Source organism: Tenrec ecaudatus, chromosome 12 (assembly GCF_050624435.1).
Source record: "Tenrec ecaudatus isolate mTenEca1 chromosome 12, mTenEca1.hap1, whole genome shotgun sequence".
In the NCBI taxonomy this organism is placed as follows: Eukaryota; Metazoa; Chordata; class Mammalia; order Afrosoricida; family Tenrecidae; genus Tenrec; species Tenrec ecaudatus.
The window spans coordinates 28,020,376-28,040,898 of record NC_134541.1 but is presented as its reverse complement, the minus strand read 5'-3'; the positions used below and the strand labels follow the sequence as shown (position 1 = coordinate 28,040,898).

Genomic DNA, 20,523 nt, shown 5'->3' with positions numbered 1-20,523 from the left:
ACTCTCAACATGCAGACTCCCCTGAAAGCACTGAATCCTCATGTAGACAGGCTGGATCCCCTTGTTGCCTCCATGCTAACCTATACTACCCCTACAGGACAGGTAGGCCTGCTTAGTCAGTTCCTAGGGCTGTACATCTTCATGAAAGTAGACGGTCCTCGAGTGGGCTGGTGGGTTCAAACTGCCCACCTTTTAACCAACTCGACTAGGGCTACTCTAGAGCGGCTATACAAAATCCAAACCCACTAACTATTCAGTCTTCTCATTGTGCTCCTACATAGGGTTTCCCAGACTCAATCTTAAATGAGCCAGTGGCCTCATTGTTCTCCAATTGAGTGGCTAGTGGGGCTTGAACCACTGACCTTGTGGTTAGCAGCCCAAAGTTTAGTTCTAACCTCGGCTCCTTAGAGAAGCTGTAATGGACTGGATATTTGCTGTCAGATATGTGTTCCATTCTACCAGTTCAGTTCCATCAAAGACATATTTATAAAATGGGGTGCTAAATAGCAGCATTTTGATAGCATTTCCTCGACCAACCAGAAAATTATGTGACCTGGGGGAGTGAAAGGAGCCACTGTAGAGCTCTAGGAAGGTTTTAAAGGTGAAAAAAGTGAAAGCACAGATATGTGAAATGACTTCTCCAGCATAAGGAGGGTGAGGCGAGACTTGCATTAGCCTTGATCACTTATCTCAGAACTTAACACTAAAGTTCCCAGGCTGTGTCAGAGCATTTGGCTCATTCTGTTAGCAAATTTCAGCACTGCCTGTTCTTGCCCGCCACCCTCTTCCCCAGAGGATCTAGAAGTGTAATAGCAAAACCATGACTCGGGAATGACCAGGAGAACTTGAAAGAGGAAAAAAAAAATTAGCCGGCGACCCAGAAGAACTAGCGTTCCCCAAGATCTGGGCCCAAAATGGCAGGCGAGCATAGATAATTTATACTTTGCCTGCACCAGGAGGCAGACTGACTGGGTCTGGGGGATGGTATGCTTCAGGAATGTGGCCGTCCATGGGGTGAGGCTGCGCGTTGGCTTTCTTTTGCATTCCTCACTTAGGATTTTCCTTGCAGGACCAGCTCAGATCTCTGTAGAGTGTTTCAATTCCTCGAGACCAGGGACCAGCATCCTTCCCGGCACAGCCAGGATTGGAAATTTTCCATAGCTAAACTGCTCCTCTGCTTTGCGCTTTTGGACAGCGCCGGGCCAGTTCCCCAGGAGCCCCGAGGGAGCGGGCGAAGATCCGCCCGCCTCACGCTGGCTCTGATTGGCTGTTGGAGCCGTCTGTCTTGACAGGGAGCTGTGCGCAAGCGCAGGACGGCCCTGAGCCTGGCCGAGTGCTGGCGACGCGGAGCTGCAGGATCGCTTCGAGATGGTGAGTGTCCTCTTCGGGCTTGTCCCTGGGGGCTGGACGCTAGTCGGCCACGTTTGTCCAGCGGCCGCGCTCTCGGCCGTGGCCTCCGGGGCCTCCAGACGCCGAGCGGACAAGCCGCGGGGCCGGGCCGGGCGCAAGGAGCAGGGCGGAACCCTGGCGGCGCAGGCTCCAGGCCGAGGCGGAGCCGCCGGATCTCACCGGCTTGGACCGGAAGCAGGCCCGCGGCGCTCGGCGCTCGCAGCCTGGCGTCTCGGGCTGTCAGGCCCCGAGGACGACGTCTCCTGTGGGTGAGGCCCTGCCGAGTGCCGTCCGACCCTTACAGCCTCTCCCAGCCCACCATTACCCCAGCGTCACGTCCGGGGACCCTCCCTGGGAAACGGTGGACGTAGGTTTGAGCCCAGGAAGCTGGATTTTTCCCCGCCCTCCCCCGGAAGCGCGGAGGCGCGGGATGCGGGCTGAGTCACCGGCGCGGCGGCTGCGGAAAACCCCCAGGCTGCTGCAGCTGCTTTTGTGTGGAGCGTTGAAGACTCGTAGATAACTGTGAAAGAGAGCCTGCCTGTTCAAGCATTTCACGCTTTAGATTTTTTTTTTTGTTTTTTAGCAAATGAAAAACCAGGCCTATCTCTTAGAGGCAACCACTCAGAATTAGGTATCTCCAGCCAGTAGTTTTCTGTTTAGCTTTTGCTTTCTGTAGTTTGTCTTCAGCTGAATAGAAAGTTGAGGCTGACTGCTCCGAGGTTCAGGTTCGCAGTCTGGGAAACAAACCCAGAATGTATATAGAGTGACTGTGAGTTGGAACCGCCTGGATGGATGGCAGGGTTGGAAGAATATACCATGTGGGCCCCGCATTTCTTCCTCAAGATTGAGTTCTTGGCTGAAAAAGCCCCTCTGCAGACGTTCTGATCACACTAGCCGAAATAGCATCTCACCCCTGCCCTGCCTTCACGCGCAGGCACCCAGCTCTTCTCTCGATCTACTCCTGAGTGGTCTTGGGGAAAACTCGTCCAGCGTGTGTGCCAGGTAGGGACCGGATAGAGTGTTCATCACTGTAAACTTGCCTGCCCTCCCTTTTGCCTTTTAGCAGCCAGATCTCAGTGGCTGGTTCTCATGAAACTTCTGAGCCCCTAAACAATAGGCCCTTGAACTTATCTGGACTACTGCCCCCTTTTCAGAAAGAAGAAAAACTTACTCAGCGCCCCCCTGGCAATGAAAACCTTAAAAGCCCATAATCTAGGATATAGTATAGGTGTCTAGCTTTGCAGACCCCCCGGGGTGGGGTGGGGGCGTGATGTCGCCCAGTTTGTGAAACACGATCTAGCACTCTCCCACACAGAGTAGTCAGTACTGGACGGCCGCGTTGCAGAAATGCTGCTTATTTCCCTGCCTTTGTTGAGCCTGTCCTCAGCCAAGGTCTGTAATGGCTGAGTCCCTGCTCCGAGGTGCTTTGGGTCTGAAAGGGAAGGCAGATGTGAGGCAGAGTTTCCCTCTGGGATAAACGCTGTGAAGGCAAACTGCCAGGGGTGCTCAGGAGAGGAGTGTGTGTTGGAAATGACTTCCCAGGGGAGACTCCTTAGCTGAACCCAAAAAGCTCCTGGCTGAGAGTGTGACACCGACGTGGGCGTCTCCACCACTTGGAGGACTTGGCCTAGGGAGGGCCCAGGCCAGCGACTAGGGTGCACTGCAGGCTTTGAGTTCCCCCTGCAGTCCATTCCTCACATAGCAGCCTGAGCTGCTCATGGGAGGTCTGAGGACTCCATTCTTTACCTGGATCCTGCCAGTGGCTTCCTACTTCATGCCCATTAAAACCAGTCACTGTTGTGATCTTCCAGACCACCTGTGACCAGATCTCTGCTTCCACCACCCATCACACTTTCACCTTGCTCACTGCACTCCTTGCTTTCACACCACTTTCCTCCTTTGGGCTTTTTTTTAAAAAATCATTTTATTGTGGGCTCGTACAACTCTTATCACCATACATACATACATTGTGTGTCAAGCACATTTGTTGCCCTCGTTCCCAAAACATTTGCTTTCTACTTGAGCCCTTGGTATCAGCTCATTTTTCCACCTCGCTTCCTGCTCCCTCATGACCCTTGATGATTTATGAATTACTGTGCTCGCTTCTGTAGCACATATATTAAAATTGCATTTATAAATTATTATTTTGTCATAGCTTACACTGTCTGAAGTCTCCCTCCACCCTCTTTTCTGTTGTCCGTCCCCCATGGAGGAGGTTAAATGTAGATCTTTATAATAGGTTCCCCCTTTCCACCCCACCTTCCCTTCGCCCTCCCAGTATTGCCACTTTCACCACTGGACCTGAAGGGATCATCTATCCTGGATTCCCTGTGTTTCCGGTTCTTATCTGTACCTATGCTCTGGTCTAGCCAGATTTGTAAGGTAGAATTGGGATCATGATAGTAGGTGGGAGGAAGCATTCAGGAACTAGAGGCAAGTTGTATGTTTCATCGGTGCGACCCTAGCACCCTGACTGGCTCCTCTCCTCCCTGAGCCCCTTCTGTAAGGAGATGTCCAGTTGCCTACAGATAGGCTTTGGTACCTCAATCTGTATTCCCCCTCTTTCACAGTGATAAGAGTTATCGTTCTTTGCCTGATACCTGATCCCTTTGACATCTTGTGGTTACATAGGATGGTGTTCTTCTTCCATGTAGACTTTGTTGCTTTTGAGCTAGATGGCTGCTTGTTTACCTTCAAGCCTTTAAGACCCCAGACCCTATATCTTTTGATAGCTGGGCACCTTCAGTTTTATTCACATTTACTTATGTACACAGTTGTCTTCAGCGATCATGTTGGGAAGGTGAGCATCATGGAATGCCAGGTTAATAGAACAAAGTGTTCTTGCATTGAGGGAGTACTTGAGTGGAGGTCCAATGTCCATCTGCTACCTTAATACTAAACCTATAAATATATGCACATAAATCAATTTCCCTATCATATTTAAATATATTTACATATGCACATGTCTGTATTTAGACCTCTATAAATGGCCTTTGCCTCCTAGTTCTTTCCTCTACTTCCTTTTACTTTCCTCTTGTCCCACTATCATGTTCAGCCTTCATTTGGGTTTCAGTAATTCCTCTCGGTTACATTGCCCTTGATCACTCCCTACCAGGCCTCCTACACCCTCCTTGCCACTGATTTTTGGATCACTTGTTTCCTTGTCCCTGGGTTGGTCCACACCCCGTCCTTTCTCCCACTTTCCCCTCTTCCATGCCCCCCCTGAACCATCGGTCCCGATGTTTTCTAATTCAGCCTGTCTTGTCTAGATAGACCTGCAGAAATAATATGCACCCAAAAAACAAGACATAGCACAACAAAGCAACAAAAGAAAACAAAATGACAACAAAGAAACCAATGACCCCCAAAAAAGTTCATTGAAAAAGAAAAACACCTGTAAATTGTTCAAGGTCTGTTTGTTGACCTCTAGGAGTGTCTTCCAGTTGAGTCCAATGGGGTACCACACCCTGGCCCCAAAGTCTGTCCTTGGCACTCCCTCAAGCCCTCCCTGTTCTGCTTCCCCCGCAGCTCTGCTGCACACCCTTAGTGTTTTGTCTCCGTATGGTGGGCTCCTTTGGGCTTTTTGTACTTGCTCTTCCTCATATGTGGGACCCTCCAGACATCCATGTGGCTTGCTCCCTCATTGACTCCAGATGTCTACTGAAATGTCACTGTAGTGGGGTCTCCCCTACCCACATTGTTGCAAGTTGCCATGGGCCTCTGTATTCCAGATCCCCCTTCCTACTAGCGCTGACATTTCTCTCACTTGGGTGACTTGTTTGCTTAATATGTGACTGCCCCCTGCCCTCTGAATGGCATCGTCCTAAAGGCAGGCAGGTTTGCTAGCAACACCAAGGCTACAGCAGTGTCTGGCACATTGAAGGTTCACTCATACCTACAGCAGTGTCATCTCCAGCCCCATTTCCTGGCATCTGACAAGTATTTCAGACCTAGTTTCGGACATCTGCCTTGTACCTTCCTTTCCCTTTGCTTCTTGGCTTGACTCCGAAGACTGGGCTGGCTGCTTCTTCCCACTGTCTATTTCAGGGGCCTCAAATTTCAAAATAGGGGGTCAGTACATTGTCCCTCAGACCTGTTGGAGGGCTGGATTATAGTTAAAAAAAACTGAGCAGATTCCTATGCACTCTGCACATATCTTATTTTGAAGTAAAGAAACAAACGGGGCAGACACACTGGGAGAGTCAGATAAATGTCCTTGGCGGGCCGCGATTTGAGGGGGCCTGGTCTATTGTGTCAGAGCCTGCTGGCCTCCACACCACAGACTCTTGGATGCTCACAGAGAAGAAAGCTTTTAAATTGTGCTAAAACAGAAAGAATGTGGTCAATAAAAAGAACTAGATCTGTTTGGGTCAGGGGAGATACCTTCTCTCTAATAGTCTGCTCTTAGTGTGGCTTCCACCACCACCCACCTCCCCCATAATCTCCAGCCCCATTTGTTTCATGTGGCTTCAGTCACCGAACTTCCCTTCTCCAATTGCTGGTGCTCACAGTAATGTCACTGTCCTCTGGGTGGACGCCTGTGGCTCCCTTGCTGAGTGTGGTTATTTTGAGATCTTTCTGCTTTTTGATGTTGCTGATGTCATTGCTGTGTTCATCTTTTTCATCCTTTGGGAATATTTGCCTGAAATGACTTTTGTGGAAGGGTGTGGGAATTGACCACGCTCAGGGTAGCATTTGACACACACAGTAGGAGCGCAGTGCAAGGCTGTGAATGGAATTGCTCAGTGTGACCCCCTGTGGTATACTCTTACAACCACAAGCCTGCCCTTTCCCCAGGTCCCCTGTTTTGGAAGTCCTGGGCTATGTGTCATTGTGTTGGAGGCACCTGTTTGCACATCCTCCTGCGCAGATGACAGCCAAGACAACCCTGCAGGCCAGCTCTAGCCAGTTGCTATGAGTAGGAAATCAACACACTGGCACCTAACAACATCTGCTGGCATTTGCAGTATTCTTATACCACCAGGGAGTGGGTGGTGGTGGCTGCATTGTCAGCCTGTGCCCTCTAGAAAAACAATAATTCTCTGGGCCTCCTCCACCTACTGTTTTGGAGCCCCTCCTCCTTGGGGTGGGGTAACTCCTAGTAAATGGAGCCCTGCCCCCAACAGGCTGACTCCCAGTGTTGAGGTGCTGCTGGCTGGATTCCAGGCCAGTCAGAAGGCTTCTTGAGCAAGCAGCACACATCAAGGCCAGTCTCTAGCCAAAGAGTTCCATCTCGATCAGGCCATCAGTAGCTGTTGAACCCCTACTCTGTAGACTACTGTAGAGACTCGGTGCAGAATCTCCTACAAGCCCCAGAGAGAATAGCTAAGGTTTGGGGATCAGTAAATGCTTCCTGGAAGGAGGAGGTGATTTCATAAATGGTTTAAAATAATTTGTTGGATTTCAGCAGAGAAGCAGGCTTGTCAAATAGAAAGCTATGGAACCAGGGAAGTCTGGGTACATGGATGGAGAGAGTGGGGAAAATGGGACAGGTACAAGAGGTTGACATGGTGACAGAGCAGGCCTGGTGTGACAGCGTGAAGACCCAGATGTCCTACTGCCCCCTCTGTGTAGACAGACAGTCTGTGTGTCCAGTATCCCACCCTGACTAGTTTTTTATAAATGTGTAAGAGCGAACTTTATATCAAGAAGTAATTATGAACCAGTAAAACATCCCAGTCCAGATCAACTCCATAAGTCTGATATGAGACCATATGTCTGACACTAGTTCATAAAATCCTCTTCAGATTCACACACCACATCCAAAGATGCCAAATGAACAAAAATCACAGACTGCTGGGTGGAAAACCTTTCGGATCAAGTGGCAGTAGAAGCATCTGCAGGACTCTGGCTCCCTGTGGCTTCTCTGACTAGTTGTCTGCAGGGGAGGCACAGGAGTAGCACCGGTGGTCCATGAGCCCAGTGCTTTCATGCGTTGGGTTTCAATCTGCAAGGTCAGCAGTTTGAAACTACCAGCTGCTCCTCGGGAGAAAGACGGGGCTTTCACCTCTCGTGAACTGTCACAGTCTCAGAAATGCACAGGGGGCAGTTCTACCCTGTCCTATAGGGTTGACTCGATGGCTTGTGTGCCATGTGTCATGCTGTGTCACATTGCCAGTTTCAGTCACTGAGCCTATCCTCATGGTCCCATTTTGTTCGTTCTGAAATGTTTTCAGTTGTGCTGTTTGAACCACGAATGGCTAAGTGTCTCCTTCCTGTTAGACATCACTGTTTCACATTTTTCAAATCACTGGTCATGTCACCCATCTATGTTAAATGTGTGAGTCATGACTGTGTATATGCTCTTAAGAATGATGCTTATTGTGTCCCAAATGGCTGGGCAGGGAAGGATCAACAGTGTCAGGTGGGCTCAGGACTGGGAGCAGCTCTCCCCTAGACTGGGCTGGGGTGACCTAAGGATCACTTTTGGAACTTTGAGGAGGTGCCAGGTGTTGCCTTGATTATTGTTAAAGATACAAATGTGGGATTCCTCCAGCCTTCCTGGCCCCTCTTAACCCTGGTGTGCTTTTCTCTGGCAGGCAGAGGTGGAAGAAACCCTGAAGCGACTGCAGAGCCAGAAGGGTGTGCAGGGGATCATCGTGGTGAACACGGAAGGTAGGCCTCCCCCCTAGCTGCACTGCCCTGAGGTCGTCCTCAGTCCACCTCCTGTTCAGCCTTTTTTTTTCCAATCCAATGCTCTAGCCAGTAATATTAGAATTGTAAATCTTAGAAAGGAAAACTTTGCTCGGTCCCCTGCTCTGACAAACACACATTTCAGTGATTCTGTGCTTCCCCAGCCCTTTCCCAGGCATGTTTTCTCATGTTCAGAGTGGTGACTTTTCAGTGTTTACATATGAGTCTTGCACATGTGACTATATGCTGTGGTTTTCATAAGCAAATTCTTTAACGTCAGTATAATATTAATTGTACTTATATAAAAGGATCAAGGGCAATGTCACTGAGAGGAATTACTGAAACCGAAATGAAGGCTGAACGTGATAGTGGGACAAGAGGAAAGTAAAAGGAAATAGAGGAAAGAACTAGGAGGCAAAGAGCATTTATAGAGGTCTAAATACAGGCATGCACATATGTAAATATATTTAAATATCATGATGGGGAAATAGATCTATGTGCATGTATTTATAGGTTTAATATTAAGGTAGCAGATGGACATTGGGCCTCCACTCAAGTAGTCCCTCAATGCAAGAATACTCTGTTCTATAACCTGGCATTCCATGATGCTCACCTTCCCGACATGATAGCTGGAGACAAATGGGTGCATAATCAGGTGTAGTGAATAAAGCTGATGGTGCCTAGTTATCAAAAGATAGAGCGTCTGGGGTCTTAAAGACTTGAAAATAAAAGGCTGCCCTCTAGCTGAGAAGCAACAAAGCCCACATGGAATGAGCACACTAGCCTGTGTGATCGCAAGACATTGAAGGGATCAGGTATCAGGCATCGAAGAACAAAAAGTCATATCATTGTGAATGAGGGGAGTGTGGAGTAGAGACCCAAAGCCCATCTGTAGGCAACTGGACATCCCCTTACAGAAGGATTTCGGCGAGAGCCAGTCAGGGTGTAGTGTAGCAATGATGAAACATACAACTTTCCTATAGTTCTTAAATGGTTCCTCCCCACCTGTCGTGATCCCATTTCTACCTTACAAATCTGGCTAGACCAGAGCATGTACACTGGTAGAGATCAGAGCTGGAAACACAGGGAATCCAGGACAGATGAACCCCTCAGGACCAATATTGAGAGTAGCGATACCAGGGTAAGGGGAAGGTGGGGTAGAAAGAGAACCAATCACAAGGATCTACGTATAAACCCCCTCCCTGGAGATGGACAACAGGAAAGTGGGTGAAGGGAGACATGGGACAATGTAAGACATGACAAAAATAATAATAATTTATAAATTATCACGGGTTCATGGGGGAGTGGGGAGGTAGGGGGAAAATGAGGACCTGATACCAAGGGCTCAACTAGAAAGAAAATGTTTTGAGAATGATGATGGCAACAAATGTACAGATGTGCTTGACACATGGATGTATGTATGGGTCATGATAGAGTTGTAGGAGTCCTCAAGAAAGTGATTTTAAAAAGAAAAAAAAAGATAGACTATGTACATGCTTTGTACCTCTAGCCTCCCCTCCTTTGAGGGGCTCTTTGAGCTACTCTCATTAGCATAAATACAGGACTCCCAGCTGCACAGGGCCCTGGGAAGCAGGGGGCTCGACCACCCCACACGACCTCAGAGGCCACAGCCTGATGCTTTGCAGACACATCGTTTCATTCATGCCTTCAAGCACTCCGGTGCCTCCATGTGAAGGAAAAACCTAGGAGTAGATCACCTCACCTGGATCTCAGAGCCAAGATTTAAATCCAATTGTGAGGGCAGACCTGGTGCCCTTTCTCACCACTGTGTTGTCGAGGGTGGAGCGGACGCTCGCCTCCAGCTGCACTGAGTTTGAATCCTGGCTCTACTCCTGACCAGCTTTGTGACCTTGGCACATCACCGTGTCACATATGTCTACAAATGCAGTGATTAATTAGGCCTCCCGTACGGAGTCATGAAAATGAAATGGCAGTCAACACCATAGAGCCTGTCGCAGTCAGTGCAGGACCCTGGTGAGTGGCTGTGCCCCTGCCGTCAGGCTGGGCTGGGAGCCCCGAGCATGTGTCCATGAGCCCAAGCTCCTGGGCCAGGGGGGCCACAGCTTCCTGTTACTCGGCCACACTTGTTGCCCCTTCATTGGTGTCGCCTAGGCTCTAGATCGCTCCTCCTCCTCTCCCTCTCACCTAACAAGCCCAAGACAAGACCCAAGAATCCTGTTTACCATGCACCCCACGGTGCTGGCTTGTTCTGTTAAGTCTTCTTGCCTTAACTCCTACCTCAGATGTTTTCTCCCCTCTCGTGCAGGTATTCCTTCACATCATGCCGTTTGATGTACAAGGAAACTGAGCCCCAGATTGGATCATGCGGGCCTCCAGCTCTGACCTTGGGCAAGCTGCCAACCACTTATAGAATGTGGCCAAGGGGTACTTCCTCGGGAGAGCATGTAGAATAGGTCCTGATACATAACAAGCGGCAAAGAAATGTGTATGTTTACAGTTACATAGATTTGCCTTGTAACCATTAACAGAACAACTATTTTGACCTTTCCTTTACATTGTGCATGATGACACATTTTTCAGGAGAGGAACCTGACGCTAAGAGAGATGAGGTGACTGTCCTAACGTCACCTGCCATCCAGCTGTGAACGGTGGCCATGCAGGACCCACCATCTGGGTTGATTAGTCCACTTCTAAATGGGCCTTGAAGCCCTCTGGTAGTGTGTCCACTGACAGCCCTACAGGACCGAGCAGAACTGCCCGATAGACTTTCCTGGGCTGTTAGCTTTATGGGACATCACCAGGTCTTTTTCCAGCAGAGCCAGCTGCTTAACTGTTACATCACCAGGGCCCTCGAGGACCTTCTATGAAAGATGATTATTTAAGGCTTTCTCTTAGATCTCGTGTAGGCTGCCTTCCTTCAGTGTCCCTTCCCTGACCACCCAGCTCACAGTGACTGCTCCTGCCTCTGAATCTGTGACACACCCTTGTCCTGGTCACTTACCAAACACCTGCCACTGCCTTCTGAAGCTCTGCTTTGAGTAAATTCAACTGGTGTTTCATAATACAATGTGAGTCTGAGCAGCCTTAGCAAGAAGTCAAGGGACATTGATTCTGTTTAGAGCCGTCCCGTGCTATTCTCACAGCTGTCCCTATTCCTCTCCACTTTACCAAGCATGATGTCCTTCTCCAGGGACTGGTCGCTCTTGACAGTGTCCAAAGTCTGTAAGATGAAGTTTTCCTGTCTCTGCTTCTAAGGAGCACTCTGGCCGTACTTCTTCCAAGACAGATCGGTTGTCCTTTTAGCAGTCCAGGTGTTTTTCAGTATTCTTCTCCAGCACAATTCAAGTGCTTTGATTCTTCTTCGAGCTTCCTTATTCAATGTCCAACACTCACATGACATGCATGTGAGACAGTGGAGACTCCGCGCTAATCCTCGAAATCACATCCTCCTCTTCAGGACTCTAAGAGGTCTTGTGCAGCGGAGTGACCTAACGCCACTCGTCTTTTGGTCCCTTGACTGCTGTTTCCATGAGCGCTGATTGTGGGGCCAAGCAAGACACAATCCTTGACACCTTCAACCTCTTCTCCGTTGATCATGATGCTACCTATTGGTGCAGTTGTGAGGATCTTGGTCTGTCTTACATTAAGTTGCAATCCACACTGAAGGCTGCACTCCTTGATCGCCACCAACCAGGCCTTCAGGTCCCCCTCACTCTGAGCGAGCCCGGCTGTGTCAGCTGCTTATCTGCAGGCTGGCAGTAAGCCTTCCTCCAACCCTGGTGCCGCACTCTTCACGTGACAGTCCCGCTTCTGTGATGACTGCGCGGTGTTTGATAGGGTCGCTGTGGGTCGGGGCCGTCCACGGCACCTGGCACATGCCTCTCCAGGCACTTTATATAGGGCAGCAGGATAAGCTCTGACGCGCAGAAATTGCCTTTTGTGTTCACTCTGTGTGACGGCATAGTGGATCAGTCACTGGGCTTCCACCCACCGGATCTCCAGTTCAAACTCGCCAGCTGCTGCACTGGAGAAAGTAGCTGCTTCCTGTGCCTGCAGAGACCCTTAGACCTCTGTGCAGGTCACTGTAGCCCCTGACCGAGAACAAGGTTGTCACGGAGATGGTACTTAGGAAATAGGTTTGTAATTTGTTTTTCTTTGTGGCTAAAGCAGCTGATGAGAGAGGTTCTTGGCTACCACCTGACAGGTCAAAGCTCTGGGTTAAGAAAAACACCCACACTGACCAGCCAGCTCTCATGGGCTGCACCTAACCTGTGACAGTAGATCCTTGGATCAGGTGACTTTTGTCATTGGCCCATCTCTGCTGGCTTCGGGAGCTGGGGTAGCTCTCTTGGTCTTGTTTGACATCCTCTCATTTGGTCCCCACTCACCCCTTGTTTTGTTGTGGTTAGTGCCCTGTCTCCTCTTCAGACCTCTTACTGGTTAAGAATTTGCTCCATCTTGTGCCAGTATTTTTCAGAACCACTCAAAGTAGCCCTTGTGGCGAGCTGTCCCAAAGCACTGGTGAGTAAAAGTGCTGACCCGCCTCTCAGGGAGCGCACAGGTGATGAGCGCATCCCGAAAGAAGCATAGCACACCCTGCTTACCAGCGGTGCGTACCTGCTCCGTCTGAGGATGGCTGGGCCACTAGAGGTGGAGACTTGAAGGATCAGTGGGGTCACATGACTTGGGGAAGAAGAAATGGTCCAGGCAGAAGGACGTGACAGAAGGTAGTCATGTCGAAGTGCTTGATCAGAACCCACACGTGAACTACGAGGAGTGCAGGAGCAGCCAGCATGGCTCCTGTCCCATCCCGGCCTTTGTCCTTGCTCTGTCAAAGCACGGCCACTTCAGGTGCAAGAAGGCCACCTCAGATTGTCTGGGGAATGGGATTTCCTGGGTGATGTTGAGAGCCAGCTGACATTTATGAACCGCCCAATCTTGGCTAAGTACGCACAGGAAGAAGCCATACATAACCCTCCCAGCACAGGCGGGTAGTGGAGGAGATTCTGAATGCTTGCTTCTGCCAGCGTCTCACCCTGTCCTTGGGAGCCTGTGCTGCTGACTAGGTTTGCGGAGCTTCCCGACCAAGACAAGGCAGAAAGGCACGCTGATGTGCCTCCACAAGGCGGCCATCGAACACCGTGTGGGTCACAGCAGCCCAGCCTGGGACTGCCCGTGGCATGTGCACGGACAGGCTGGCCTGGGGCCAGGCCTGCCTGCAACAGCGGTTGGGCGGCAGCACTCTGAAGCTGCGGGTCGGAATAGGGAATGAGATGGAGGCTTGGAGAGGTAGCATCACTTGCCTAAGGCCACATGGTCATTCAAGGCAGCGCTGGGGGGTAAGTCCAAGTGGTCATGTCCCTAATCATCATCCCAGTGTGGAATGAGTGTGGTGGGCGCACTGCTCATAAGTACATGTTTCCAAGAGCGTTTTGAAACCCCTCATAGTGTTGTTGCCCAGGACCCAGCAGCTTGGTGATGTGGTCGGTTTGTCTCTTAAACCAGAGTGACCACTGTGACTCCTGCCTTGGCTCAGAACGGCCTGCTGAGAGCTCCGCTTCTACTAGACTGTTCCCTCTTGCGTCCCTGGTGATCTGAGGCTGGGCTAGCTTCCTGCCTCCCGCTGGGTAGCCTGGGGATGACTGCATTGGCTGATCACTTGCGGGCCTGGTTTGCAGTCTTGTGCCCAAACTTGTCCACTCCACGTGAAGGGGCTTGAGTGCCATCTTCAGTGGCAGATGCCAGCTTGGCACCTCATGGATGGAGATTCCTGCTGATGTGTCTTGGCCAACTCATAGGCCCAGTTGTGACGAGGTGGCTGAAATTGAGCGACATTTCTCACCGCCGTGAGCAGGCACCTTCCACAGAGGCAGGTCCTAAGGAAGCAGTTTCAATCTGTGGATCTCGACCCCCTTGGGGGTTGAACAAGCATTTCACAGGGGTTGCCCAATTCATAGCAGTATCAAAATTACAGTTATGAGTAGCAACGAAAAAAATTCTATGGTTGGGGGGCGGGGGGCGCGGCATTAGGAAGGTTGAGAACCACTGTCCTAAGGCTTGAGGGTGTTCGTCTTTCCTTTTACTCTTAGAAACTCTTAGAGTCCTGTGACAGGAGCCTGTATTGGAATCCTGACCCCACTGCTTATCTGCTGTGTGGCCTTAGGAGGTGACTACCTACCAGCCCACCAGCAGTACGGGAGATGCAGATGTCCTCGAAGGGATGACATTGGCAGACATTAGTGTTAAGACAAGCCCTCAGCACAGGGTCATGGACTCTTCATAGCAGTCTGAGTCTGGAGAATTCAGGGACGTAGAGCTGGGAACTGTTCAAACATTCCCACCCGGTCTCTGTTCTCTCTCCCTCAGGCATTCCCATCAAAAGCACCATGGACAATCCCACCACCGCACAGTACGCCAACCTCATGCACAACTTCATCTTGAAGGCCAGGAGCACTGTGCGAGAAATCGACCCCCAGAATGACCTCACCTTTCTTCGAATTCGTTCCAAGAAAAATGAAATTATGGTTGCACCAGGTAAGGCGCCTTCCACACACACCTCTCACAGCCTCTTCTCAGTGGAATAGGAACAAGCACCTCAGGCTCCCCTGGAAGCTGCAGTCACAGAAATTCCACCGCCTGTCTCCTGGCAGCTCCCCACAAACATGCATCCCCAGGGACGGCAGTACCGGCTCTCCCACGGGAGCCCTGGTCTCCTGATAGACTCACACATTAGTGAAAGAGTGTGACCTTTGCCCTGATGGGGAAACGCCAGGGCCACTTGAGAACATAAAGGGAAGGGTGTGACTAATCGGCTTCCCAGGCAAGGTGGCATGTGAGCAAGGCAGAGGGGAGGAGGCTTATGTGTGGAGGAGAAAGAATTCATTAGTTCTAAACCAAGGTGCAAGACCAAACCCCTTATATCTGTAGTTATTTTATCCCTTGGATGCAGGACCTGTCATTTTGTAATGTGCTGCGCTGTCTCTGTGGCCAGACTCTGCCTTGGCAAGTTCTCGGCTTGCCTGGGGAGCTGTGCAGGACAAACAATGCCTGTCTCTAGGCCTTGGGCGCGATCCCTCGGGGATGGCCAGATGTTTGTCCCCCAGGACCAGCCTGCATTGTTACTTCTCGTGTCTGCAGTCTTTGTTGAATTTGCAAACGTGAAGTGTACCCGTGATGGTGGCGCCGCTGCTCTAGGACATCGGACTGTGTGAGGGCGAGTGGAGCAGGAGGTGCGATGGGTCCAACTTAGCAAAAAGGGGCCTCAAAGGCTACACTGAGCTGTGTGGACTTGATCCAGTGTGCGGAGGCTTCCTGGCCAGAGGTGACAGGCTTGTGTTCAGGGCTTACTTGAAGGGGGACACTGGTGCCACTGGGCTTGGCAGCACAGATGGTAAGGAGGCTGGCTGCAGAGTTGAGGACGAAAGGAGGGACCCTGCTTCTGTCCCCAGGCCGGCTTGGCCCAGCCCTGCCACTCAGGTGCTTGTGGAAGAACCAAGGGCCCACAGCTCCCGGACCTATCCTCACAGCTCCCGGCCCTATCCTCACTGCCTTGAAGGCAGGCCGAGTATCCCGGCAGACCCTGGGCTCGCAGGTGGTCCTCCCCGTGGGTGCTAGCAATGTGTAGGAAGGAGAGATTACACGGCCTCCAAATCAACAGCATTGTCTCTTGGTTTTGAGAATATAGTCTTTGAAACAGTCACCTGAGAGCCCCTAGCCATTCATCGTTCAACAGCAAAAGAGCCACAGGGCAAAGCTCTTGCCCAGGGAAGAGGGTAGCCCTTGAGTTAGAGGGTCTCCCTGAGACCCGGGCCCAGAGCCCTGTTAGTGGATGTAAGAGGAGGCCATGAAACTGGAGTGCTGCTTATGCAGTTCTCTTTCATGTGAACGACTGAATTGCATGATAGGAATTACTGTATATACACAAATATAAGCCCAGGAACCCAATTATACCTGGGAAACCAGAAAAACTGATTGACTCGAGTTTAAGCCTAGGGTGGGAAATGCAGAAGCTATTGGTGAGTTTCAATAATCAAAACAAATGAAAATAAAATTGCTAAAAATTGAGACATCCGTGGGGTAGTGTATTTAAATATTTATTTTAAATAAAAACATAAATAAAGGGACAAGTCATTTAACATTAGTAAAGCAGCACAGTAAGTGGAAAATAGGTTCAACAAAAACAATAAGGTATCAACAATGATGCCTTAAGAGCACTATTCCCTGAGCTCAATCAGCAACCAAGCTAAAATGGAAAGAGTTAAAATCCTTCAAAACTGGATTCCTCATCATCATCCGTATCCCATTGCAGAGCTTCAGCTGGTGTGAGGTCATCATAGACGCTGTCCTCACTGAGGTCGCCGTCATCACCATCACTGCTGTCATTTTCATACAAAGCGCAGTCTTCACTGCCATCCATAGCATTGCTAATACTACATTTCTGGAAGGCACGTCGCACCATATCTTCTGGAATGTCTTCCCATGCATCTCGAACTCACTTTACTTTTAACTCTATGTCGGGCTTCATGAGATTTCCTCCTTTTGTTAGTCGGGCTTGACCAGATGACATCCATTCATGCCACATCCTTCGCACACGGTCTTTAAAAGGCTTATTCAAAGTTACATCCAGAGGCTGCAGTACAGATGTAAGCCTACCTGGAATAATGGCTAAGGTAACTTGACTAGATTTTGCCAATTTTTTTATGTTGTCCGATAGGGGGGCTCTGAACATATCCCAAACAAGTAACGATGGCTTTTTCTTTAAGGCTGCTCCTGGTCATTGGTTCCAAATTTCTTCCAGCCATTTTTTTGTTCCGTCTTCATCCATTCAGCCTTTAACATGTGCACGCACAGTAATTCTTGGTGGGAAATTGATCTTTTTAGGCAAGGTCTTTCTTTTAAAAATAATGACAGGACGCAGCTTAGTTCCATTAGCCAAATATGATAGAACAACTGTAAAGTGTTTTGTTTTTTTTTCATTTCCTGTGGTTTTGAAAAAAAATGGTTTTTTATCCTAAACTTGCCACAGTTCTGTTGCTTGGAAGATCAAAAGTCATAGCAGTTTCATCCACATTCCCAATATCTGCCAGGTCATAATTATAAGTCCTTCTTTGTTTTATAATAAATGACTGGAATGACATAATTTTTTTCAAGGTCTTGTGGCAATTTCTGGGAAATCTTTGTTCTTTGTCTCAAATATATGTAGGCCAAACCTATTTATGAAGCTGACGCAGCAACTTTTTCAATGCCTGGTGCTTTATATTTGTCATCCTTAGCCATTTGTAGAGCACGTATGCGGGATTCCCATGCGTGTTACGCAATAACCATTTTGACGATACTCTATAACCCACTTATGCAATTTACTCTCTAGAGCCCCATAAAAAGACGTTAAACCACGACGAGCTTTTGTAGCTTTTGGAATCTGTTCCAAGTCAGCCTTCATTTTCCGCCACTCCCTCACTTGCTTTTCATCAACACAGAATTCCCTACTTGCAATACTGTTATTGCTCTCTTCTGCTCTTGACACAACCTTCATTTTGAAACCAGCCTCACATGACCGGCGTTTTTGTTTTGGTTCAAGAGTTTCCATTTCTAATAGGGTAAAAAACCAAGACTTTGAAAAAGAACTTTCATGGTAATGCCCCCTGCCACATGTTAGCTGGGAGGAAGCGGGTGGAAGAGTCCGTGAGGGCAGGGGATGCAGGATGTGAATTAACACAGAGACCAGAGGGGAGAGACAGAGCGCAGCCACAGACACATCCTTACCAGTTCAGCTGCCGGCGTAAGTGAATCACTACGGGTGCTTCTGCGAATTGGAGCCGTCCACGTCATAGGAAGACTCTGATTGGTTACATGTGAGTAAACAAGCCCTGTCAGCAGGGCTTTGAATGAACAGTGGAGAAACGGCAATCACCCGTGAGATAACGGGCGCTCTTCCAGTTTTTCAACACATTTTTTGTGCTGAAAAACTCGGCTTATACACGAGTATATATGGTATTTTTCTTTTTAGGTGAGATGGCCAGACCCCTTACCTAAGCTCCTCCCTCTCCTTCCTCACCCACTTTTTCTATGCTTTGGTTGGGGGCGGGTGTGATGTTTTGAGGTGACCATCGAAATGAGGCACATTTTCTCTGAACACTCTCACTCACTACTCTGGAGTCAGGGACCTTCTTGCTCTTGGGTCTGTGATCATGGGCCTCCTGGCTCTCCAGGCTGGTAAGGCCGCCCTGCCGTCATTCTTATCCCAGCAGCCTGTCCTTTCCCTGGTCTTGACTGGGTGTTCTGTGTGCACACTCCATTTTCATTTGCAGACCCTGTATTTGTCAACTTTTCTGAAGTGTATTGGCAGCCCCCGAACCAATATTAACAATGTTTCCATAGTCGTTTGTGGACATGCACAGAGCAGTGAAAAATCCACGTGCCCAGCTGAGGTGACGAGGCAGCCCTTGCCTGATTCAGCTCAGACCAGAAGCAAGCGTCATTTGGTGGGGTGTCTTGGTGATTGACTGTGCTGTTTAAAATGGCCCCCAAGTGTGTACTGCTGGGCTGTCTTTTGCCCCTAACTGTGAGAAGGTGGTGCTGTGCCCGATAGAGAAAATCATGGCGGATAAGCTTCCTTCTCTGAAGTCGGAGGTGACAGCAGAACAGGCAGGTCAGGCCCTGACCACAACACGAATCAGCAAGTCATTTCACACCCCAAGCCGTGTTTTCACTGCGGACGGGAAAGCGCCCTTCCCTGCTTCAGAATCCTCCGCTTTTGAGGATCAGTTCAGGCCTGGAGAACCTGGAAGCCTTGATCACATTTGCAGCTTTGAAAATTCAGTAGGTACATTTGGAGCTTCCTGCTTTTCCACTTTTCTATAAAACGAGGGAGGGTCTGATCTGACTCTCCTCTGAACTTCATTCTGCCCTGAATTCCTACAACTTCCCACCTTGCTTGATGGGTCCCCAGAACTGGATCCAAGCAGCCGACCTCCTTCAACTTGGTGCCCTTGGAAACTTGGCTAGAAGGCCAGAAGCTGATCTTGTAACAGAAATTTAACCCGGAACCTGTGTCATTGAGCTCAGAATTCCTTCTTTACCACTAATTAACCTGTGACCTTGGGACTTGTACCTCTCGCAGAAACAGCAGCAGCGCCTGGGAACTAGTAGAAGTGCAAATTCTTGGGCCTACCCAGTCATGCTGAGCCAGAAACGGGTTGGACATGTGAATGTGCAGGTGATCATGAGTCCAGTTGACTTAATGGCAACAAACAACAGAGGATTGCTGGTGGCACAGTGGCTGAGGTGCTTGGCTGCTAACCTGAAGGTTAGCGGTTCTAACCCACCAGCCACTCCACAGGAGAAAGACCTGGCCATTTGCTCCCTGAGGACTAGAGCCTCGGAAAGCCCTCTGGGCAGTTCCAGTTCACCCTGTGGGGGGCGCTGGGAGTCACCACTGCCCGAGGCATGCTTGCCTGGGACCCAGGTCTTCAGACCAAGGCCTTCCACCCTTGTGCTGTGCGGGTTTTGTATTGCTGTGATCCCGATGAGGCAGTGGCATCCTGGAGACAATCCCCACGGGAGACTTGCAGGTTTATCTTATTTTCCCAGCCTGATGGTATTTTTTAGTGGGCCCTTCTCCCCTTAAAAGCCAAGCATTGAATGCCTCTGCTCAGAGGGGACGTCAGGAGCTCAAGGTGCGGCCGAGCCAGAAGGCTCTTGGGGACGCTTGTCTCTTGCTCCCCAGCTTCTGGGGGCTCCTGCTGACCCCGGCAGTCCTTGGCTTGCAGGCACACCACTCCATTCTTGACCTCAGCCTCATGTTATGCCCCTTATGTTTAGTGGTTTGGTTGCGTGTGTTTCTGGTTTTGTGTTTTTAACACTTTGTGTTTCTCTCATCTTAACATTTAGTGATCTGTACTCTTCATTTTTCTCTTTTACAGATAAAGACTATTTCCTGATTGTGGTTCAGAATCCAACCGAATAAGCTACTCGGCTCCTTATGTTCGTCCTTAACTTAATCCCCCGCCCCCAAGCGTTAATCATGCCAATCCACTACGAATGGAATCACACACTCGAACCAATCCAGTGACCAAGGGAGAGCTGCTGCCTCACCCACCCCACCTGTGGAGGGAACCCTGCCCCACCTGTGGCTGCAGAGGAGGTCCCGCTGATGGGCCTTCTCCTTCCATGAGACCCCCCCCCCCGCCCCCTCATGGCACCTGGGGGTCGGAGCAAGAGCTGTGAGGAGCCGCCGCCTGCTTCCTCCTGACCTTCAGTTCACATGTCCCTTGGAAAAGTCTGTTTTTCTTTACCTAAAAATAAACTAAATGCTTGTTTCCCCTGCTGTTTTATTTTAAATACTAGGTTACAATGGCCTCTCTCTTCCTGGGTAGCCTCTTGGTCTGTGACCGGCCGCTACCTTCTGGCCCGTGGCCCCACACCCACTGAGCTTAGCCTGGTGTATCATTGGTGGCCCTCCCACAAGCCCACACTCACTGCCCTCAATGCGGTGCCTGCTCATAGTGACCTTCCAGGACG

General features: G+C 49.8%; 1 protein-coding gene across 1 annotated transcript; it reads left to right on the top strand.

Moving 5' to 3' along the window:
- The first annotated feature begins 1,091 nt into the window (after positions 1-1,091).
- On the top strand, positions 1,092-20,321 carry DYNLRB1 (dynein light chain roadblock-type 1). Its single transcript, XM_075563755.1, has 4 exons — positions 1,092-1,371; positions 7,929-8,004; positions 14,371-14,538; positions 19,926-20,321. Exons 1-4 carry the CDS (start codon positions 1,369-1,371, stop codon positions 19,967-19,969), a joined length of 291 nt encoding a protein of 96 aa, XP_075419870.1. The 5' UTR covers positions 1,092-1,368; the 3' UTR covers positions 19,970-20,321.
- Positions 20,322-20,523: the final 202 nt, after the last annotated feature.